At 42.2% G+C, this 24916-nt stretch overlaps 1 protein-coding gene across 5 annotated transcripts in view; it reads left to right on the plus strand.

The window, feature by feature from the left end:
• Positions 1–24916, plus strand: part of LOC126248069 (guanine nucleotide-releasing factor 2) — a 463467-nt gene that overhangs the window by 417065 nt on the left and 21486 nt on the right. For all 5 annotated transcript variants that reach the window (XM_049948716.1, XM_049948717.1, XM_049948714.1 and 2 more), the window contains one exon: positions 12138–12416. In XM_049948716.1, coding sequence (XP_049804673.1) covers positions 12138–12416 — 279 coding nt within the window. The remainder of the gene's footprint in view (positions 1–12137; positions 12417–24916) is intronic.

A 24916-nucleotide genomic window follows, 5' to 3' on the forward strand; every position in this document is an offset into this window, starting at 1 on the left:
CTGTTTGACTCAATGCCCAAGCATATCAAGGCTGTTATTACGGCCAGAGTTGGTTGTTGTGGGTACTGATTTCTCAGGATCTATGCACCCAAAATGTAATCACATGTCAGTTCTAGTATAATATATTTGTCCAATGAATACCCGTTTATCATCTGCATTTCTTCTTGGTGTAGCAATTTTAATGGCCAGTAGTGTATATGTATGACGTTTTCTCCTTAACCTAAGTATGTTTTCACACTGTACTTTAATTCATTTCCTTTTTGTTCTTAGTGGTCAGTTAACTACTATTATGCACTGTGTATTAGTTGTGGCTCTTTACGAATTTTTTCAGGTTAATGTTATGATATATGCACTCTCAACTGAAATGACAAATGACCTCCAAAACAGGTGTAAAATTGGTAGTGTCCTCAAAATCTTTAGAAAACTATTCTTATAATTCTTGCAACACCACAGTGAATTCTTCAAAATTCGTGGTTTCTTAAACGTCAGTGATCTTAGGATAGTGGGCAGTATTATTATTATTATTATTATTATTATTATACAGAAGTTGTCCCTTCCACAATGCCATTTTCTTTTAATGTGTCCCCATGAAATTAAAAATAAATTGTTTATCACTATGCAATGTGTTACTGTGGGCAGTGTGCAGTAAAGTCCACTTAAAATGCTTTGTCTGCAATCCATTCCAGACATTTTAATTTTTTATCCTGCTTTTCTTTTTTTGAGAAATTCGACAATAGTGAGTCTTAATTCAAAAAATCCTTCCTGTTACACCCCATGACTTAATCAACATATTTCACAGCAATCTGTAATGTCTCCATACTTCTTCACTCAGTCCCAAAAAAAAAAAAAATAAATAAATAAAATAAAAACCTGTTGCCAACTGACGGTATAATAATACCCACAATGTTAGAAAATTTACTATTTGTACCACTAATTTTGTCATATGTTCCATGTCTGAAAATTCAGCACAAAGTGCTTCTTGATATAGAACACGATAAATCCCATACAAATTGTATATAGTTGTGTAATTTTTTGCCCTTTCATTGTCAGTTAAATGTTTAATTCTTTCTCCACAGTGTTGTAACACTGCTCCATAGCAAATACGTTACATGCATCAGTTATGTGAATGCACAATAGATTTTGAGAATTCTCATCCTTGTCTTCTGTGATGCTCATTAATTTTTCAGGGCAAGTGATGATAGATCACTAGACTCCCTTCTTCTGTGCAAGTAGCCATGGATCTGTAAACTTCATTGGTACCAGGAACAAATAGTAAGATATAAACAGTGCCGACACCACAATTCTGCCATGCTGAAGAAAGTTGTGTCAATCAAAAAATGCCACACCAAATGCTATGAGAAATGGTATCACATCGCACTGCTAAATGATGTATTGTGCAATTCCTACAAGCACCAAACAAAGCTGAGACATACTGAGTTGTGCCAAGACAGACCATGCCTTGGACCACACAACACTGTCCAAACACCCCCCAGGGGGTCCACAACTCTTTTGTGGATACGTGCGTAGCGAGTACGGGACCCCGAGCTAATGTGGCTCTCCTTCCTTTCCGGGCCGCATACCTTCCCTTTCCTCATCCTTCCCCGACCCCCCCATCTTCGCGCCCCCCCCCCCTCTCCTCTGGCTCTTTCCTTCCCTTTCTCCCCCTCTGGGAGTATGGTTTGTGCCTACGTCTGGGAGTATGGTTTGTGCCCCTCTTCTTTCCTTTCCCTTTCTCCTTTTTCCTCCCTGTGCGTGTCTGAAGGCCGACCCACGCACTTCCATGTGTAGCCGGTGACGGGGTAACGTGTAATTCCCCGCCCCGGGTAGACAGGTAGGCCACGTACGTACCCCCTGGTAACAGCCAGGCCCAGGGAGGGGTGATTACCCGAGCTGATACCTTCCGAAAGTGCCGATTGGTCCCTCCGTCCGTTTGTCGGGAGGTGTGACCTGAGGTGTGAACAATCACCTAAGGCGGGAGTGCCCTCAGAGAGGGCCCCCACAAGGGAGGAGCGCGCCATCGGAGATGCCGGTAATCATGGGGGATTCTTCCGCAATGGTTTCCTCACCTTCCACTATGTCTGCTCACAAGCGTAAGTTCACTGAGTCTCAGTCACAGACAGTTCTTCCATTGTTGCCACAGTTCCTTGTTGTTTCTCGGTCTGACGAAGGTCACGACTTCTCCACGGTCAACCCTTTCATTATTCAGAAAGGTGTCGACGCAATTGCAGGTCCTGTAAAGTCTTGTTCCAGATTACGGAATGGCACCCTGTTGTTAGAAACAGTCAGTGCCCTCCAGGCACAAAAATTGCTGCGTACCTCACTACTACACACCTTCCCTGTCCGGGTGGAACCGCACCGTACTTTAAATTCCTCACGTGGAGTCGTTTATACACGCTCCCTCAATGGATTGTCTGACGAAGAAATTCAGCACTACCTGTCTGACCAGGGCGTAACGGCTGTTCATAGAGTTATGAAAAGGGTTGACACGAACATCATTCCAACCCGCACTGTCTTCTTGACATTTGACAAAGTTCAACTCCCATCGAAAATCAAAGCAGGCTATGAGATAATTTCCGTTCGCCCTTACGTCCCAAACCCTACGCGTTGCTATTGGTGTCAGCGGTTCAATCACACAAGCCAGTCCTGTTCCAATCTGGCCAAATGTGTTACGTGTGGGAAGGATGCCCATGAGGGTGCTTGTCCCCCTCCATCCCCTCGCTGCATCAACTGTATGGTTGACCACGCTGCTTCCTCTCGAGATTGCCCCGTTTTTAAGGACGAAATCAGAGTGAAGGAAAAGGTGTCGACCTTTGTTGCTCGAAAATTATTCGCCAGTCGACAGCCCACGTGCCTCAGACAGGAAAATACAGCACTGTCCGTGCTTCTCCTCGGCCAACAAAGGAGGTGGCCACGCAGACTTGCGACCTCTCCTTTAGTGCCACGGTCATCAGATCGGCCAGCGCAAAGATCGCCCGTTCAACCTCACCACTTTCGCTTGCCCACACTCTGGCTCACCCTTCGTCGGGTTCTGCTAAATCTCGAGCCCAAAAGTCAGACACCAAGTCTTCGAAGAAAGAGCATACTCGTGCCGAGTTTTTACGTACGGCAACTTCACCACCATCGGTTCCTCCTTCTTCTAAACATCATAATTCCAAAAAGGCTAATAAGAAACCCAGTTCATCTCCTTCTCCGCCAAGGCGTGTCCCATCTACAGCACCACCTGGCGGAAATCGCTCTCGGCCGTCTTCTGTGTCACCGATCGCTGGTGGTAGGAGCTGCTCCAGAACAACCTATGGATCAGGATCTTCTGCCTTCGGCTGAATGCCATTCCATGCTGTCGGTCGCAAGCTCTGAGCAGTCATTGAGTTGACAGCAACTTTGGTCACATTCCTCCATTTTCTGTTCACCGTATGTCCATTATCCACTGGAATATCCGCGGCATTCGAGCCAATCGGGATGAATTGTCGATCCTCTTACGATCCTACTCGCCGGTCATCTTCTGTCTTCAGGAAACAAAGCTGCGTCCCCATGACCGCTTTGTTCTCCCCCATTTTCAGTCCGTCCGATTTGATCTCCCCTCTGTTGAAGGCACTCCAGCCCATAGAGGACTCATGATTCTTCTCCATGATACTCTCCATTATCACCCAATCCACTTAAATACTTCCTTCCAAGCTGTCGCAGTCCGTCTTTCCCTTTCTGGATACACGTTCTCTCTTTGTACTGTATACATTCCATCGTCCACACCAATGGCACGAGCTGATCTCCTTCATCTTCTTGGTCAGCTTCCACCCCCCTATTTGCTGGTTGGGGACTTCAATGCCCACCACCCGCTTTGGGGATCTCCACATCCTTGTCCACGTGGCTCACTATTGCTAGACGTCTTCCACCAAGCAGATCTAGTTTGCCTCAACACTGGGGTCCCTACATTTTTGTCTGCCTCCATGACAAATTTCTCTCATTTGGACCTTTCGGTCGGTACTGTTCTGGTAGCTCGGCGCTTCGAATGGTTCGCCCTTGATGATACACACTCGAGTGACCACTTTCCATGTGTCCTTAGACTGCAGCCTCAACTGCCATATATGCGCCCGCGACGCTGGAAGTTTGCCCAAGCTGATTGGACACTTTTTTCGTCTCTAGTGACATTCGATGACCGTCCCTTTCCCAGCGTCGACGATGAGGTCACACATATTACCAACGTTATTCTTGCAGCTGCGGAACATTCAATACCACGCACCTCCGAATTGCCCCGGCGCCCCCCAGTTCCTTGGTGGAATGAGGCATGCCGTGATGCAATACGTGAGCGGCGACGTGCTCTCCGCGTTTTCCGCCACCATCCTACTTTGGCAAACTGTATCTGCTATAAGCAGTTCCGTGCGCGATGCCGTCGTGTCATCCGCGATAGCAAGAAGGCAAGCTAGAAATTCTTTATCAGCTCATTTAACACCTTCACTCCCTCCTCGGAAGTTTGGAGTCGGCTTCGACGGTTCTCAGGCGCGCCTAGTTTCTCCCCGGTCTCTGGGCTCACTGTCGCGCATGATACATTAGCGGACCCCGTCGCAATTTCTAACTCATTGGGTCAGCACTTTGCTGAGATTTCGAGTTCCTCAAATTACCCGCCAGCGTTTCTCCCGAAGAAACGTGCAGCGGAAGTGCGACCTCTTGCTTTCTCCTCTCAAAATCGCGAAAGCTACAATACTGTTTTCTCCATGCGGGAACTCCAACATGCACTCTCTTCTTCTCGCTCCTCCGCCCCAGGACCGGATGGTATCCACGTCCAAATGTTGCTGCATTTATCAACCCATAGTCTGCGTGATCTACTTCGCCTTTATAATCGAATTTGGACCGGCAGTACTTTCCCCAGACGATGGCGGGAAGCTATCGTCGTTCCTGTTCCGAAACCTGGAAAGGACAAACATCTCCCCTCTAGCTACCGCCCCATTTCTCTCACGAGTAGTGTCTGTAAGGTTTTGGAGCGTATGGTGAATTACCGTTTAGCGTGGTGGCTGGAATCCCGCAGTCTTTTAACACCTGCCCAATGCAGATTCCGAAAGCATCATTCTGCAGTTGACCATCTTGTTGCTCTCTCCACTTATATCATGAACAATTTTCTCCGGAAACGCCAAACGGTAGCAATATTTTTTGATCTGGAGAGAGCATACGATACGTGTTGGAGGACAGGCATCCTCCGCACACTGTTCTCTTGGGGCTTTCGAGGTCGGCTGCCCCTTTTTCTTGGCGAATTTATGGCAGAGCGCACATTTAGGGTGCGGGTGAACACTACTCTCTCCCGTACTTTCTCCCAAGAAAACGGGGTACCCCAGGGCTCCGTGCTGAGTGTTGTACTGTTTGCCATTGCCATAAATCCAATTATGGATTGTCTCCTTCCTGATGTCTCGGGCTCCCTCTTTGTGGACGATTTTGCGATCTACTACAGCTCTCAACCGACCAGCCTTCTTGAACGACGTCTTCAAGGATGTCTCGATCGCCTCCACTCTTGGAGCATCGAAACTGGCTTCCGTTTTTCTCCCAGTAAGACCGTTTGTGTTAATTTTTGGTGACGTACAGAGTTTCTTTCGCCCTCCTTACATCTAGGTCCTGTCAACCTTCCGTTTTCAGATGTCGCTAAATTCTTGGGTCTTATGTTTGACAGAAAACTGTGCTGGTCCTCCCACGTTTCCTATCTTTCGGCTCGCTGTCTGCGATCCCTCAACACCCTCCGTGTCCTGAATGGTACCTCCTGGGGAGCGGACCGAGTGGTCCTTCTCCGCCTCTATCGCACCTTAGTGCGCTCGAAATTGCACTATGGAAGCATAGTCTACTCCTCTGCTCGGCCGTCTATTCTTCGGTGTCTCGACTCTATCCACCACCGTGGATTACGTTGAGTGTCTGGAGCTTTTTACACCAGCCCTGTGGAAAGCCTTTATGCTGAGACTGCTGAACCTCCGCTGTCCAATCGGCGAGCAGTCGTTGTTGTTGTTGTTGTGATCTTCAGTCCTGAGACTTGTTTGATGCAGCTCTCCATGCCACTCTATCCTGTGCTAGCCTCTTCATCTCCCAGTACCTACTGCAACCTACATCCTTCTGAATCTGCTTAGTGCATTGATCTCTTGGTCTCCCTCTACGATTTTTACCCTCCACGCTGCCCTCCAATGCTAAATTTGTGATCCCTTGATGCCTCAAAACATGTCCTACCAACCGATCCCTTCTTCTAGTCAAGTTGTGCCACAAACTTCTCTTCTCCCCAATACTATTCAATACCTCCTCATTAGTTACGTGATCTACCCACCTTATCTTCAGCATTCTTCTGTAGCATCACATTTCGAAAGCCTCTATTCTCTTCTTGTCCAAACTATTTATCGTCCATGTTTCACTTCCATACATGGCTACACTCCATACAAATACTTTCAGAAACGACTTCCTGACACTTAAATCTATACTCGATGTTAACAAATTTCTCTTCTTCAGAAACGATTTCCTTGCCATTGCCAGTCTACATTTTATATCTTCTCTACTTTGACCATCATCAGTTATTTTACTCCCTAAATAGCAAAACTCCTTTACTACTTTAAATGTCTCATTTCCTAATCTAATCCCCTCAGCATCACCCGATTTAATTTGACTACATTCCATTATCCTCGTTTTGCTTTTGTTGATGTTCATCTTATATCCTCCTTTCAAGACACTGTCCATTCCGTTCAACTGCTCTTCCAAGTCCTTTGCTGTCTCTGACAGAATTACAATGTCATCGGCGAAGCTCAAAGTTTTTACTTCTTCTCCATGAATTTTAATACCTACTCCGAATTTTTCTTTTGTTTCCTTTACTGCTTGCTCAATATACAGATTGAATAACATCGGGAAGAGGCTACAACCCTGTCTCACTCCTTTCCCAACCACTGCTTCCCTTTCATGCCCCTCGACTCTTATAACTATCATCCGGTTTCTGTACAAATTGTAAATAGCCTTTCGCTCCCTGTATTTTACCCCTGCCACCTTCAGAATTTGAAAGAGAGTATTCCAGTTAACGTTGTCAAAAGCTTTCTCTAAGTCTACAAATGCTAGAAACGTAGGTTTGCCTTTTCTTAATCTTTCTTCTAAGATAAGTCGTAAGGTTAGTATTGCCTCACGTGTTCCAACTTTTCTACGGAATCCAAACTGATCTTCCCCGAGGTCCGCTTCTACCAGAAGAATTCGCGTTAGTATTTTGCAGCCGTGACTTATTAAACTGGTAGTTCAGTAATTTTCACACCTGCTTTCTTTGGGATTGGAATTATTATATTCTTCTTGAAGTCTGTGGGTATTTCACCTGTCTCATACATCTTGCTCACCAGATGGTAGAGTTTTGTCATGACTGGCTCTCCCAAGGCCATCAGTAGTTCTAATGGAATGTTGTCTACTCCCGGGGCCTTGTTTCGACTCAGGTCTTTCAGTGCTCTGTGAAACTCTTCACGCAGTATCTTATCTCCCATTTAATCTTCATCTACATCCTCTTCCATTTCCATAATATTGTCCTCAAGTGCATCGCCCTTGTATAAACCCTCTATATACTCCTTCCACCTTCCTGCCTTCCCTTCTTTGCTTAGAACTGGGTTGCCATCTGAGCTCTTGATATTCATACAAGTGGTTCTCTTCTCTCCAAAGGTCTCTTTAATTTTCCTGTAGGCAGTATCTATCTTATCCCTAGTGAGACAAGCCTCTACATCCTTACATTTGTCCTCTAGCCATCCCTGCTTAGCCATTTTGCACTTCCTGTCGATCTCATTTTTGAGACGTTTGTATTCCTTTTTGCCTGCTTCATTTACTGCATTTTTATATTTTCTCCTTTCATCAATTAAATTCAATATTTCTTCTGTTACCCAAGGATTTCTACTAGCCCTCGTCTTTTTACCTACTTGATCCTCTGCTGCCTTCACTACTTCATCCCTCAGAGCTACCCATTCTTCTTCTACTGTATATCTTTCCCCCATTCCTGTCAATTGTTCCCTTATGCTCTCCCTGAAACTCTGTACAACCTCTGGTTCTTTCAGTTTATCCAGGTCCCATCTCCTTAAATTCCCACCTTTTTGCAGTTTCTTCAGTTTCAATCTGCAGTTCATAACCAATAGATTGTGGTCAGAATCCACATCTGCCCCTGGAAATGTCTTACAATTTAAAACCTGGTTCCTAAATCTCTGTCTTACCATTATATAATCTATCTGATACCTTTTAGTATCTCCAGGATTCTTCCAGGTATACAACCTTTTTTTATAATTCTTGAACCAAGTGTTAGCTATGATTAAGTTATGCTCTGTGCAAAATTCTACAAGGCGGCTTCCTCTTTCATTTCTTCCCGCCAATCCATATTCACCTACTACGTTTCCTTCTCTCCTTTTTCCTACTGACGAATTCCAGTCACCCATGACTATTAAATTTTCATCTCCCTTCACTACCTGAATAATTTATTTTATCTCTTCATACATTTCATCAATTTCTTCATCATCTGCAGAGCTAGTTGGCATATAAACTTGTACTACTGTAGTAGGCATGGGCTTTGTGTCTATCTTGGCCACAATAATGCATTCACTATGCTGTTTGTAGTAGCTAACCCGCACTCCTATTTTTTTATTCATTATTAAACCTACTCCTGCATTACCCCTATTTGATTTTGTATTTATAACCCTGTAATCACCTGACCAAAAGTCTTGTTCCTCCTGCCACCGAACTTCACTAATTCCCACTATATCTAACTTTAACCTATCCATTTCCCTTTTTAAATTTTCTAACCTACCTGCCCGATTAAGGGATCTGACATTCCACGCTCCGATCCGTAGAATGCCAGTTTTCTTTCTCCTGATAACGACGTGCTCTTGAGTAGTCCCCGCCCGGAGATCCGAATGGGGGACTATTTTACCTCCGGAATATTTTACCCAAGAGGATGCCATCATCATTTAATCATACAGTAAAGCTGCATGTCCTCGGGAAAAATTACGGCTGTAGTTTCCCCTTGCTTTCAGCCGTTCGCAGTACCAGCACAGCAAGGCCGTTTTGGTTAATGTTACAAGGCCAGATCAGTCAGTCATCCAGATTGTTGCCCCTGCAACTACTGAAAAGGCTGCTGCCCCTCTTCAGGAACCACATGTTTGTCTGGCCTCTCAACAGATACCCCTCCGTTGTGCTTGCACCTACGGTACGGCCATCTGTATCGCTGAGGCACGCAAGCCTCCCCACCAACGGCAAGGTCCATGGTTCATGGGGGAAGGAGCAGTCCTTCTGAGCCGTTACGCTAGCCATCTGTCTTCCATGCCTGCTAATCCAGCCCATGACATTTTTTTCGACGTCTCCTTTGATGTAGGGTATGCAGGCCGCCCCTCTTCCCTACTACCACTGGGAGTCCGCTTCCATCAACTGCTCCATTCTCTTTGCTTGCGCTTTCCTAAAACCTTCTTGACAACTTGGGGTATAGCACCACCTTGGCTCCGTCCCCGGATCTGCCTGCTCCGTGACCTTTGTCGATTTCCCAAGGATGGTACCCCTTCACTTGTTTATCGTCGGGCATTTGCTGCTCTCTGTGCACAAATGACGACGCCACATTTATTTACACCGATGGCTCGAAAACATCGTTAGGTGTAGGGAGTGCCTATATCGTTGGCGACACCCCAAATCACTTTCGGCTTCCCGACCAGTGTTCGGTTTATACTGCGGAGCTTTACGCTGTTCTCCAGGCTGTCCACTACGTCTGCCGCCATCAGCGGATACAGTACGTTATCTGCTCCGATTCTCTCCGCTCTCTCCTCAGTCTCCAAGCTCTTTATCCTGTGCACCGTCTGGTCCACCAGATTCAGGACTGTCTGTGCTTGCTCCACCTGGGGGGCGTCTCGGTGGCGTTCCTCTGGCTCCCGGGACACGTTGGTATCTGTGGAAATGAGGCGGCAGATATTGCAGCCAAGGCTGCAGTCTCTCTTCTTCGGCCAGCTATTCAATCGATTCCCTTCGCCGATCTACGGAGTGTTTTATGTCGTCGTGTTGTTCATTTATGGCACGCGCATTGGTCGACACTTCCCCATAATAAATTGAGGGATGTGAAAGCTCTTCCTTGTGCTTGGACCTCTTCCTCCCGAACGCGTCGTCGGGAGGAGGTAATTTTAACTAGACTCTGGATAGGGCACTGTCTTTTTAGCCATTGACATCTTTTAAGCGGCGATCCTCCCCCACTCTGTCCCCACTGCTCTCACCTGTGGACGGTAAGACACCTTTTAATTGAGTGCCCCTATTTTAACCCGTTACGCTCCCGTCTACAGCTATCGCCTGATATATCGTCGATTTTAGCAGATGACACGCGCTCAGCCGACCGTGTTCTCAAGTTTATTAGTGCCAGTGAAATGACGTCAGTCATTTAAAGCTTTTTTTGGGGACAACCAACCCCTTTCTGTAGTGGATTTTTAAGCCTTCCTTCTGCTTTTAGTTTCTCCAATTTTATGACTTTCGTTCCCATTGCTGCTGGTTTTCAATTTCGGTTTTTTACTGTTTCCTAAGCCACGGACCGGGCGCTAATGACCATAGCAGTTTTGCGCCCTAAAAAAAAAAAAAAAAAAAAAAAAAAAAAAAAAAAAAAAAAAAAAAAACTCCAAACGTGCAGTATTGCACAGATTTGTTTGTATATCTTTCACTGAAGGAAAAGTAGTTAATGACAAAGGTGTAATTGGTTAGATGTGTAAGGAATTAGGTTGTTTGGATGGAGTTGGCAGGATGTTGAAAAAAGCGGTGCTTGATGGAGGCATTCCTTGATAGGAGATTTTGATGTATGGGGATGTGGTATAACAGTGACAGACAGTGATCCAGGTGGTAATAGAACGAGAGTGGTTGAGATGTGACGAAGGAAGTATATGACATATGAAGTTAAGCTTGGTGCAATGGGGTGGACTTATTGGTTTTCCATTGGAGTGTAAAACCAACTGTTTTATCTATCCCTACTGTAAATGCATGTCCCATCACATTCCCTTGCTGCCACTCCCTCCTGATATTACCTTCCTCTCAGTTGGACTGCAGCAGTGGGACAATGTAACTGTGTGTGTGTGTGTGTGTGTGTGTGTGTGTGGTTGGTTTTTAATGTTACCCCTGAGGAAGGACACTGTTCAGAAGCTCGGAAGTGGTTTCAACTTGTTTGTACCTGTCAGCCGTTCAGCAACTCAGCTACATGGTGAGTTGTTCAATTAATTCCTTTCATTATTAGTAGCGCTGCTTAGACTTGAGCATAATATAATATTGAACAGTATAAACCAGTTACAAAGATTTTGAAATAATCCTAACTTTGAAATTGCCTGAATTCCTGCTAAAAAGTAAATGGGAATCATACTCAGATTAAATAATCAAATGAAATAGAGAGAAAATAAAAATACAGGAAATCAGCCTTGACTATGCTTTTAAGTATTAATTATTTAAATAAATTGCTAGACATGTTTGCAGTAGTGCACTTGTCTAAATTATTTTTCCAATACAGCTTCTCAATAATATGATGTAGGTACATGTAAGACTAAATAATCAAAGTACGAGATGCTAAGAAACACACACACACACACACACACACACACACACACACACGCTCTCTCTCTCTCGCTCTCTCACTCTCTCCCCCCCCCCCCCTCTCTCTCTCTCTCTCTCTCTCTCTCTCTCTCTCTCTCTCTCTCCCCCCCCCCCTCTCTCTCTCTCTCTCTCTCTCTCTCTTTCTCGTCGTCTCTCTCTCCCTTTTCCCTCTCAGTAAAGACGTCAGTACTGCATATTCTTTATGCAACCAAAGCCAAAGCTCGTTCAAGTGCAAATAGTTCATATACGTTGTGTGAATTTTTTGAAACTAGGCAACAACATATGTCAGTTCCACTTTAAGACACGTAAATGTACATTCCTTGAAACATATATTTTTGAAATACGTATTTGGCACCTTTTTGGTCTGTTTGTACCTATTAATACTTCTTGAGGGTGCTTATCTAAGAACACAGCAAATTTCGGAGTTAAATACAAGAATCAGTTTAATATCTTAATTGTTCATGATTACTACATGTTAAGTGTAGATAATAGACATTAATTTAAAAAATAAAACATTAACTAAATGATTTTTGTATTAGAGAATGGTTACATGCATAATAGCCAACACTTCTCAATTTCAGGGCAAGATCAAGAATCCTGGAGCAAAGTGAAGCAAAAGACAGAGAACGCTATGTTGTAAAATTTATAAAAATCATGAAGCATCTAAGAAAAATAAATAACTTCAATTCTTATCTGGCACTATTGTCAGCTCTAGACTCTGCACCAATTCGTCGGTTAGAATGGCAGAAGCATATCACTGAAGGCCTTAAGGAATACTGTGCACTTATTGATAGCTCATCCAGCTTCCGTGCATATAGGCAGGCACTTGGTGACACACAACCCCCCTGTATTCCATACATGTGAGTATTGTAATCTTTCCTTAATTACTTTTCTCTGTTTAACTTCCTAGTTGACATAAAAATTCCTTTTATGTTTCATTCCAAATTTAACTTAAGTGATAGTTGTGAAAGTTAAGAGCCTCAAGGTCATTACCTCACTTACATTATCATCATCCCCATCATCATCATCATCATCATCATCATCATCATCATCAGTAGCAGTCATTTGATGCCTAGTGATGGACAAAGGCCACCTCTAGTGTATTACAGTCTTCAGCTGTATGTATCCACATTGCTCCAGTCAAAATTGTCTATTCACCTTCTGTTAGAGGGTCACATTGATCTTTTCTGATCTCTTATAAACCAGCAAAAAACTTTCTTGCTTTATCTATCTCCCATTTGCCTGGCTACATGACCAACCCATTGCCATTTCATTTTCTTTACATGTAATGTCTTCCTCTCCATTGAGTTCTCTGATGCATTTGTTTTTCCAATGCCTCTGCAAATAATTCCTAACAAGCATCTCTCCTTTGTTCATAGAGCACCCCTCAGTTTTTCAATGGTTTTACCATTAAAAATCATCTGCTTACAATATTTGAAATGTGTAATAATATCAGATCATCATCATCATTTCCTTGAGGCCTTAGTCCCGCGGCAATGCGGGGTCGGCCTGGTTACTATTGATTTGGTAGTGTTAGTTCCAGAGGATGGCCGGATGCTCTTCCTGCCGCCACCCCGAACCCCCCCGGGATGGAAGAAGTGTACCCTAGGTGTCTGCATCTAGTGTAAGTCATGGAATAGTGCGAACTTGTTTCAAATGTCTGCGAGTCATGTAACTGAGGCAGAATGTGGGGACCAGCCTGGTATTCACCTAGAGGGATGTGGAAAACCACATCCAGGCGGGCCGGCATACCAGCTCTCATTGTTAATCCACTGGGCAGATTCGATCCGGGGCCGACGTGCCTACCCAAGTCCAGGAAGCCATGCATTAGCGCTCTTGGCTACCCTGGTATGTCTGTAATAATTTAAGATATCAATAAAAATTCCAAAAGTAATGTCACAACAAATTTCCAATCTCAGGGTTTACAGATTCGTGTGATGGGTGTTTTATCATGAAAATGGAGAGGTGTTTTATGGTAAAAAATAGGATACTGTAGCAGAATGAATTTATTTTACCTGTATAGTGGGAAAAGTCATCACCGATAAATTTGCATTGTGTAGTACATCGTAGAAACTTCCAGAGACAAAATAGCTAAGGTAATGGTAAAATTACTTTTGGTAACATGTGGGCCATCAAATATTTATTGTGCCACCTGGAAACATGATTTATGTGTGAGAGACCCCATATACGATACGACATGGTGCTAGAACCCTCATACTGTTGGCTAGGAAACATGTTCAGATAGCTTACATTTAGAGGGTAGTGAAATCTGCACTGCCTGAAAATATCATATTGGTACCTTTGGGAATAATCAACTACTTTCAGTTGCAAAATCCACATTTTGGTGGTGATGCTCATTGTTCACTACAATTTTTCAAATGTAAAACCATTTGCAATGACATAATTTTCATTTGTTTGGTTGAGTCATGCCTCAGTTTGACTGACATTACTACGTTTCTGAAAAATAAATCAGTATCTTCACCTGACGTCAGGTTAAAGTTCTTAATAATATTTTCTCTTTTGATACAGATAACTTCCAAAAGTTCTAAAATTTATCATTTTGCTTCTGCCTTTTAGTAGTTGATAGGAGAAAATCAACAGTTGTATCTTCATTCTCTGTCAAAGGAAGGTCCACTGTGATAGTTTTATCATCTGCATGTTAATGAGTGCTGACATCGGAATGCTGAAGTGTGATATACTTCTGCGAAGTAGCTTCTGATGAAGTTAACTACAATTTTATGATTATGAATCAAAAGTAAGGGTTGAAACAATAGTGAACAATAATTCTTTCTTTCTTCTGGCCCAGTCTTCCAAGAAATGTTAATATATCAGCCAGTGGCCATTTCTTACATTGACTTGAAGTAGGAGATCCAGTTACTTTTCCTTTTTTTAATCATTTTTAATAGGTATGTTTAACATTCCTCCATCTTCTGTTAAAATCTTCACCTGCAGTGTGTCAGTGTTATTAGCAAATCATTACATTGCATCTTAGTCTAAATTAAACAGTGCAGTTATGTATAACTTTCAATCCCCAAATGCATCTCGGTCTTACTTTCTGAATTTTAATTTTATATTGTTTTGCTTTTAGGTTTATGGTAACAGGAGAGTCATTTAGATCATAAGCTTTTGCACTCAGAATATCACGCAGTTATGTCAACGGAATAGTACAAAGCACACTGTCAGTTCTTAGAAGGAAATTAGTACCTCTGTTTGTGCAGCTATCCTTACCTGATGATTTAAGGATGAAGTCTGTAGAATTTGAACAGCAATATTTCATATAATTACAAACATTTTTTAATAAAATTATAAACAGCTGACCAGTTGCAATGGATAAAGAAATTCTTTACCTAGGTTTCGACAAATATAAATTTGTCTTCTTCAGAAGGTAACCTAAGGGCAATGAACATCATAGCTTATGTTAGAAAAGTATGAAACTTATAAGCCAAGAATAAATTTTAAGACAAATTAGACAACTCTTGCATTACAGAAGTATGATAACAATGACTGGTACTTACAATTTTACATTAGTAAGGACTAACGTACCATCACCATTTTTACAATTGTCAGCATAGATCCATGTGTCAAAAATAAAATATAGCCCTAGTATTAGGGTTTGCCATGTTAATATAAAATAGCTCATGGATCTTGCAGAGCTCACAAATGACTGAGTGTAATCGGTGAGTGTAGTTACTCTGAAAACGGCAGGTGGCGCTCGTGCCGAGAAACATGTGCCAATTGGCATACAAAGGCAACGTGTAAATTATCAGTATTAATAACACCCTTAGGTAGAGTAACACTAAAAAAGAAGGAAGGAAATTAACACTTCCGTTATAACAGTATGGGGGTATTGGTACAAATAATGTAGCTATACATCAAAAAAGGCAGGTGGCGCTTACACCGAGAAACTTACGCCCAGTGGCATATACAGTCAAAATATATAAAAAATTACATTACTATATTAGTGAAGCTCACAAACGGTACACATTTCAGAAATTTAAAATTGACAATAATGGCTAATGTCAAGAAAGAATTACGAACACTGGTACACAATCCTGTTAATACACATTCACAGGAAAAACAAAATTTTAGAGCCAGGCAAAATCACATAAGGGCCGATATAGTAGCAAACATACATCGTGACAAAACCACCATTACATAAGGGGTAGTGAGCTTTAGTGCTTTAAGGTGCATCATAGCTTCATAAGGAAATAAACCACTAAGTTTACCATCATTAATGTTATACCATAAACAGTACAGTTTTAAGGCCTTCGAAAAATTGTCCACAAGTAAGGTTCAATTGGTTGTTCAGTATATTACCATCCTTGAGCTCAAGATGTTTGAAAATTTGTAACTCTTCCCTCAGATCTAATCTACGCCCTTTGTCTTCTCTGTGTAGGATAACAGTGTCTTCTAAATGTTTTGGCGTATGACTGGCTATCAGGAGGTGTTCAGCAAAAGCAGAATTGTGTATATTCGCTCCTTTTTTACCTAATAGGTGTTCTTTATATCTTGTTTTCACAGCTCTGCCTTCTTTGACCAATATAATATGAAGGACAGTCATTACAGGTTAGTTTGTAAACCCCTGAATTGGAAAACCGATCGCTGGCAATCTCTACTGAATGTACAAGATTTCTCTTTAAACTGTTATCTGTAGAGAAGGAGACATTACAGTTATATTTTTTCATTAGAAGACGTTTTATCCTATATGATATATTGCCCAAGAAAGGAATAGAAATAAATTTTTTAGCTTCTTTTGCTATCAGTGGGGAGGTTGTTGCTCAAAGTCGAACAGTTTAGGGAAGTTTTCTTACTGAACATGCAATCAATCATATTCTGATTGTACCCATTATTAACCACAATCGCTTTGATGACATTCAATTCTTTTTGTTGATCGGCACGTGATAAAGGAGTAGTTACCATACGGTGAATAGCAGAATGAAAATAACGCCAGTTTATGAGCTTTTGGACGAGTTGAGTCAGCAGAGATGACATTATCTGAATATGTTTCCTTACAGATAATGTTGAAATTGAAGGAACTGTTCTGTATAGAAATTGTTAAATCAAGAAAGTGAAGTTCACCTTTTTCATTCTGAAGTTCTTTTGTGAAGGAAATTTGAAAGTATTGAAGAGAAGCTCTAACTCATGATCAGTACCGTCAAAGGCAATGATAATGTCGTCAACATAACATGCATAATAACGGATTTTGTGGCGTAATTCTGAACTTGAATTGAAGAACGTTATTTCCAGAGTGTTGATGAAAACATCTGCCAAAATACCAGCGAGGGGACTACCCATTGCTAAACCATCTGGTTGTATATACATTTTCCCATTGAACGTGAATTAATTTATTTCAAAATGACTTTAAGCAAACTAATCAGTTCTGCAATCTGAATTTCACTTAGTTTTTTATGTTTTAGTAGATTCTTTTTTACAAGGGCTATGGTTACATCGACAGGGACATTTGTATAAAGAGTGACGATCTCAAAAGAAACCAGTCTAGTGTCAGGTGTACATCTTACATTTTGAATATTGCCGATCAATTCCTTGCAGTTTTTCACCAAAAAATTATTTTCAAATATGAAAGCATCTTTAATTTTAAAATGGAGGCACCTAGCGAGTGTGTGATGTGGGCTACCTATTCCATTCACTACTGGGCGAATCGGGTGATTTTGTTTGTGCAATTTAAACTGACTTTTGAGCACGGTGGTTTCGGGTTCATATGTATAAGCCATTTCTTTTGGAAGTTATTGAACAAGCTGACAGAACTAGTTAAAGTATGCCAGATTTCTTTTTGCAATTCCGCAGTTGGATCTGCGGTAACCTCAGCGATGTCATTGTCCTCAAAAAACTTTACCGTCATTTCAATATATTCATTTTTATAGGCCACGACAGCAGTTAGTGACTAAGGCGTCGTGTTCTCTCAGTTTACGATTAATGTTTTTTACTATTCTATAGTCACCCGACTGAACATTAGAATGTAGTTTAATTTCTTTGTCTATTATGTTATTACATTTGTAGGCACATTTGACTTGCTCGGATTTCTCTAATTTAAGGGATTCCAAACGGATTTTAAGATATACAATAAGATTACAGATAACTGGATCTTTATCGAGTTGAGAAGGCAAATTATATTTAAGGCCTTTACATAACAAGTCATTCTCAGCCTGCGTAAAAGTAATATTAGTTTTATTCAGTATTCTTTCATAAAACTGATGTTTGACACTATTGTCTGCTATGTTAACATTTTTACTTGTGGCCCTATTACTAAACTTTAACAACTTTCTTTCATGTCCGGCCCTAATTTCTTCTTTGCGATTAAAAAGCCATTCATTAATACTATTCCACAGGTGGTCAGTTTGGAAATGAAAGAGATCTTTAAAGGCTTTTGTTAAAAATACATGTATACAGTAAGCTTCACTGTTAAGATCATCTTTTTTCTTACTGTGCTGTCAGAAATGACTAAATGTACCAATTTCTTTTTAACATTTCTTTTTAAAATTGTAAGTACCAGTAGTTGTTATCATACTTCTGTAATGCAAGAGTTGTCTAATTTGTCTTAAAATTTATTCTTGGCTTATAAGTTTCATACTTTTCTAACGTAAGCTATGATGTTCATTGCCCTTAGGTTACCTTCTGAAGAAGAGAAATTTAATATTTGTCAAAACCTAGGTAAAGAATATCTTTATCCATTGCAACTGGTCGGCTGTTTATAATTTTGTTACGTGAAACCGTTGCTGTTGTGCAGCTATGTTTAAAATACAAAATTGTTGAGGCTTTTCTGGCCACTTGTTGACAAACTGCCTATTGGCTTTTGTCTCGGGTTCTTCGGCCGACGTTCATCTAATGATTTTTCTGACGTTTCGCCAGCACGAGTGGCTGGCATTGTCAAAGCTTCACCCTCCATTGCCACCACCGGCAATGGAGGGTGAAGCTTTGACAATGCCAGCCACTCGTGCTGGCGAAACGTCAGAAAAATCATTAGATGAACGTCAGCCGAAGAACCCGAGACAAAAGCCAATAGGCAGTTATGTTTAAAATATTGAAACATTTTTTAATCAGTTGTGTTACTTGCTTTCGTTGATGTTGACTATGAGTTAATGTTCACTGATGTTGGCTCGTCCTATGGAAAGGAAATTGACATTGGAATTTCTGACAGGAGTAATATAGGAGGATGTTTCAGGAGTGACACTATGTTTTCACTTCCTTGCAAACTGACCTCTTCTGACATTTTCCTACATGTTCTTGTGAGAGATGATGCATCTCAATTGAGTGCAAACCTACTCTCAGCCTGCTGCAGGTGTCGACAGCAAGAAAGCAATCTTTAAATACTGTCCTGCCGAGCTAGTAGTGTGTCTGGAAATGCCACTTGAGCCATGTATTTTGCATTTTTTTATATGTTGAAATATAAAGTCTGATACAACACAGGTTTTAGTCATTGTAACTTGTCTGCACAACCTACTTGGGGATGCTTTCCTGGAGAGCAGCAACAAACCACATGACGACTCAGAGGAAACTGAGCCACCACCATCTATCTATCTTACACCACTTCCTAGGGGTAGCAGTTGTGACAATATGAGCTTCCCTGTGCAGGTTTCACATGTGAACTATATAAACAGCCTCACCAAACAGCCTCAACTCAAATCGCTTGATATGGGCAAGTCTTCAGGTCCAGATTGTATACCGATTAGGTTCCTTTCAGATTACGCTGATACAATAGCTCCCTACTTAGCAATCATATACAACCGCTCGCTCACCGATAGATCTGTACCTACAGATTGGAAAATTGTGCAAGTCGCACCAGTGTTTAAGAAGGGTAATAGGAGTAATCCATCGAACTACAGACCTATATCATTGATGTCGGTTTGCAATAGGGTTTTGGAGCATATATTGTATTCAAACATTATGAATCACCTCGAAAGGAACAATCTATTGATATGTAATCAGCATGGTTTCAGAAAACATCGTTCTTGTGCAACGCAGCTAGCTCTTTATTCGCACGAAGTAATGGCCGCTATCGACAGGGGATCTCAAGTTGATTCCGTATTTCTAGATTTCCGGAAAGCTTTTGACACTGTTCCTCACAAGCGACTTCTAATCAAGCTGCGGGCCTATAGGGTATCGTCTCAGTTGTGCGACTGAATTCGTGATTTCCTGTAAGGAAGGTCACAGTTCGTAGTAATAGACGGCAAATCATCGAGTAAAACTGAAGTGATATCAGGTGTTCCCCAGGGAAGCGTCCTGGGACTTCTGCTGTTCCTGATCTATATGAATGACCTGGGTGACAATCTGAGCAGTTCTCTTAGGTTGTTCGCAGATGATGCTGTAATTTACTGTCTAGTAAGGTCATCCGAAGACCAGTATCAGTTGCAAAGCGATTTAGAAAAGATTGCTGTATGGTGTGGCAGGTGGCGGTTGACACTAAATAACAAAAAGTGTGAGTTGATCCACATGAGTTCTAAAAGAAATCCATTGGAAGTCGATTACTCGATAAATAGCACAATTCTCAAGGCTGTCAGTTCAACTAAGTAGCTGGGTGTTAAAATTACAAACAACTTCAGTTGGAAAGACCACGTAGATAATATTGTGGGGAAGGCGAGCCAAAGGTTGCGTTTCATTGGCAGGACACTTAGAAGATGCAACAAGTCCATTAAAGAGACAGCTTACACTACACTCGTTCGTCCTCTGTTAGAATATTGCTGCGCGGTGTGGGATCCTTACCAGGTGGGATTGACGGAGGACATCGAAAGGGTGCAAAAAAGGGCAGCTCGTTTTGTATTATCACGTAGTAGGGGAGAGAGTGTGGCAGATATGATACGCGAGTTGGGATGGAAGTCATTAAAGCAAAGACGTTTTTCGTCATGGCAAGATCTATTTACAAAATTTCAGTCACCAACTTTCTCTTCCGAATGCAAAAATATTTTGTTGAGCACAACTTACATACGTAGGAATGATCATCAAAATAAAATCAGAGCTCGAACAGAAAGGTTTAGGTGTTCAATTTTCCCGCGCGCTGTTCGGGAGTGGAATGGTAGAGAGATAGTATGATTGTGGTTCGATGAACCCTCTGCCAAGCACTTAAATGTGAATTGCAGAGTAACCCTCTGCCAAGCACTTAAATGTGAATTGCAGAGTAACCCTCTGCCAAGCACTTAAATGTGAATTGCAGAGTAATCATATAGATGTAGATGTAGACCATGGCAGTAACATGAAAAAATGACCAGGTTACTAGTAGCCATTAGAATAGCTATTTCTGGTTGTATAAAGTTTGATGTAAGTGTAGTTCAGGTTTCAGGCACTGTCTCTGGCTGAGCCAAATGCAGCTGCCTGCCCTGTTTCAGAGGATGATTCTCAGCCTTCAAGGTCCGGGCAATCGCGGAGGGTGGGCTTATTGGTAGTTGGGAGCTCCAATGTTAGGCGCGTAATTGGGCCCCTTAGGGATATGGCGGCTAAGGAGGGGAAGAAATCCAGTGTGTACTCCGTGTGCATTCCGGGTGGAGTCATTCCTGATGTGGAAAGGGCCCTTCCGAATGCCATGAAGAGCACAGGGTGCAGCCAGCTGCAGGTGGTGACACATGTCGGCACTAGTGATGTGTGTCGCTTTGGATCTGAGGAAATTCTCTCTGGATTCCAGCGGCTATCTGATTTGGTGAAGGCTGTTGGTTTTGCTTACGAGATGAAGGCAGAGCTCACCATCTGCAGCATCGTTGACAGAACTGACTGCGGACCTTTGGTGCAGAGCCGGGTGGAGGGTCTGAATCAGAGGCTCAGGCGGTTTTGCGACCGTGTTGGCTGCAGATTCCTTGACTTGGGCCATAGGGTGGTGGGGTTTTGGGTTCCGCTGAAAAGGTCGGGAGTTCACTACACTCAGCTGGTGGCTACACGGGTAGCAGAGGCTGTGTGGCGTGGACTGGGCAGTTTTTTAGGTTAGAAGGCCTCGGGAAAGTACGGGGTGGGCTGCAATCTCAAAGGGTGCATGGCAAATACAGGACGTACTTGGATCAAGGAACAGTCGGAATTGTAGTTGTAAATTGTTGTAGTTGTGCTGGGAAAGTTCCTGCTTCAAGCGCTAATAGAAAGCACAGAAGCTGAAATCGTTATAGGTACAGAAAGCTGGCTAAAGCCTGAAATAAGTTCTGCAGAAATTTTTACGTAGTCTCAGACTGTGTTCAGGAAAGATAGATTATGCAGAATTGGTGGTGGAGTGTTTGAGTATGTCAGTAGTGGTTTATCTTGTAGTGAAGTCGAAGTAGATACTCCGTGCGAATTGGTATGGGTGGAGGTTATACTTAACAGCCGAACTAAGTTAATAATTGGCTCCTTCTACTGATCCCCAGACTCTGATGATATAGTTGCTGAACAGTTCAGAGAAAATTTGAGTCTCGTAACAAATAAATACCCCACTCATACGGTTATAGTTGGTGGGGACTTCAACCTTCCCTCGATATGTTGGCAAAAAAACTTGTTCAAAACTGGTGGTAGGCAGAAAACATCTTCCGAGATTGTCCTAAATGCTTTCTCCAAAAATTATTTCGAGCAGTTAGTCCACGAACCCACGCGAATTGTAAATGGTTGCGAAAACACGCTTGACCACGTAGCCACAAACAATCCAGAGCTGATAGAGAGCATCATGACTGATACAGGGATTAGTGATCACAAGGTTGTTGTGGCTAGGCTCAATACTGTTTCTTCCAAATCCACCAGAAACAAACGCAAAATAATTTTATTTAAAAAAGCGAATAAAGTGTCACTAGAAGCCTTCCTAAGAGACAATCTCCATTCCTTTCGAACTGACTATGCAAATGTAGACGAGGTATGGCTAAAATTCAAAGATATAGTAGCAACAGCAATTGAGAGATTCATACCTCATAAATTGGTAAGAGATGGAACTGATCCCTCATGGTACACAAAACAGGTCCGAACACTGTTGCAGAGGCAACGGAAAAAGCATGCCAAGTTCAGAAGAACTCAAAATCCCGAAGATTGGCTAAAATTTACAGACGCGCGAAATTTGGCACGGACTTCAATGCGAGATGCCTTTAATAGGTTCCACAACGAAACATTGCCTTGAAATTTGGTAGAAAATCCGAAGAAATTCTGGTTGTATGTAAAGTACACAAGCAGCAAGATGCAGTCAATACCTTCGCTGCGCAGTGCCGATGGTATTGTTACCGACGACTGTGCCGCTAAAGCGGAGTTATTGAACGCAGTTTTCCGAAATTCCTTCACCAGGGAAGACGAATGGAATATTCCAGAATTTGAAACACGAACAGCTGCTAGCATGAGTTTCTTAGAAGTAGATACCTTAGGGGTTGCGAAGCAACTCAAATCGCTTGATTCGGGCAAGTCTTCAGGTCCAGTTTGTATACCGATTAGGTTCCTTTCAGATTACGCTGATACAATAGCTCCCGACTTAGCAATCATATGCAACCGTTCGCTCACTGATAGATCTGTACCTACAGATTGGAAAATTGCGCAGGTCGCACCAGTGTTTAAGAAGGGTAGTAGGAGTAATCCATCGAACTACAGACCTTTTTCATTGACGTCGGTTTGCAGTAGGGTTTTGGAGCATATACTGTATTGAAATATTATGAATCACCTTGAAGGGAACGATCTATTGATACGTAATCAGCATGGTTTCAGAAAACATTGTTCTTGTACAGCGCAGCTAGCTCTTTATTCGCACGAAGTAATGGCCACCATCGACAGGGGATCTCAGGTTGATTCCGTATTTCTGGATTTCCGGACAGCTTTTGACACCGTTCCTCACAAGCAACTTCTAATCAAGCTGCAGGCCTATGGGGTATCGTCTCAGTTGTGCGACTGGATTTGTGATTTCCTGTCAAGAAGGTCGCAGTTCGTAGTAATAGACGGCAAATCATCGAGTAAAACTGAAGTGATATCAGGTGTTCCCCAGGGAAGCATCCTGGGACCTCTGCTGGTCCTGATCTATATGAATGACCTGGGTGACAATCTGAGCAGTTCTCTTAGGTTGTTCGCAGATGATGCTGTAATTTACTGTCTAGTAAGGTCATCCGAAGACCAGTATCAGTTGCAAAGCGATTTAGAAAAGATTGGTGCATGGTGTGGCAGGTGGCAGTTGACGCTAAATAACGAAAAGTGTGAGGTGATCCACATGAGTTCCAAAAGAAATCCATAGGAATTCGATTACTCGATAAATAGTACAATTCTCAAGGCTGTCAATTCAACTAAGTACCTGGGTGTTAAAATTATGAACAACTTCAGTTGAAAAGACCACATAGATAATATTATGGGGAAGGCGAGCCAAAGGTTGCGTTTCATTGGCAGGACACTTAGACGATGCAACAAGTTCACTCAAGAGACAGCTTATACTACACTCGTTCGTCCTCTGTTAGAATATTGCTGCATGGTGTGGGATCCTTACCAGGTGGGATTGACGGAGGACATCGAAAGGGTGCAAAAAAGGGCAGCTTGTTTTGTATTATCACATAATAAGGGAGAAAGTGTGTGGCAGATATGATACGCGAGTTGGGATGGAAGTCATTAAAGCTAAGACGTTTTTCAGCGCGTCAAGATCTATATACGAAATTTCAGTCACCAACTTTCTCTTCCGAATGCAAAAATATTTTGTTGCGCCAAACCTACATAGGTAGGAATGATCATCAAAATAAAATAAGAGAAATCAGAGTTCAAACAGAAAGGTTTAGGTGTCAATTTTCCCGCGCGCTGATCGGGAGTGGAATGGTAGAGAGATAGTATGAGTGTGGTACGATGAACCCTCTGCCAAGCACTTAAATCTGAATTGCAGAGTAGTCATGTAGATGTAGATGTAGTACACATTCATAATAAATCACTCATGTAGAGTGAAACAGTATTGTTCTTACCTGATCGGTGGATAAATCCTCCAGTTACCTTCCGAGCACTGTGTTTCGCATTCTGACACAGACACTGGCTATATGAGAGATACATATACCCGGTCAACAGAAAAATGTCGCTTGAGAACTCGTGTGTAGTTGGCTGTACTGTTATTGTGATGTTGCATTAGCTTCCACAACACACACCCACAGCTGGTAGCTCCAAAGCGTGTTTTGTAAATGTAGGCTACAGTCAGCATGTATGTAAGCCATCATGTAATCATATACCTAAGTATAACAAATATCAAACTTGGAAAATCCAGCATGCTACTCAGCATAGTTTTGACAAGAAGAGAATAGAAACTTTTGAAATGTGGTGCTACAGAAGAATGGTGAAGATTAGATGGGTAGATCACATAACTAATGAGGAGATATTGAATAGAATTGGGGAGAAGAGGAATTTGTAGAACAACTTGACAAAAAGAAGGGATCAGTTGGCAGGACATGTTGGGACGCATCAAGGGATC

Source organism: Schistocerca nitens, chromosome 3 (genome assembly GCF_023898315.1).
Source record: "Schistocerca nitens isolate TAMUIC-IGC-003100 chromosome 3, iqSchNite1.1, whole genome shotgun sequence".
In the NCBI taxonomy this organism is placed as follows: domain Eukaryota; kingdom Metazoa; phylum Arthropoda; class Insecta; order Orthoptera; family Acrididae; genus Schistocerca; species Schistocerca nitens.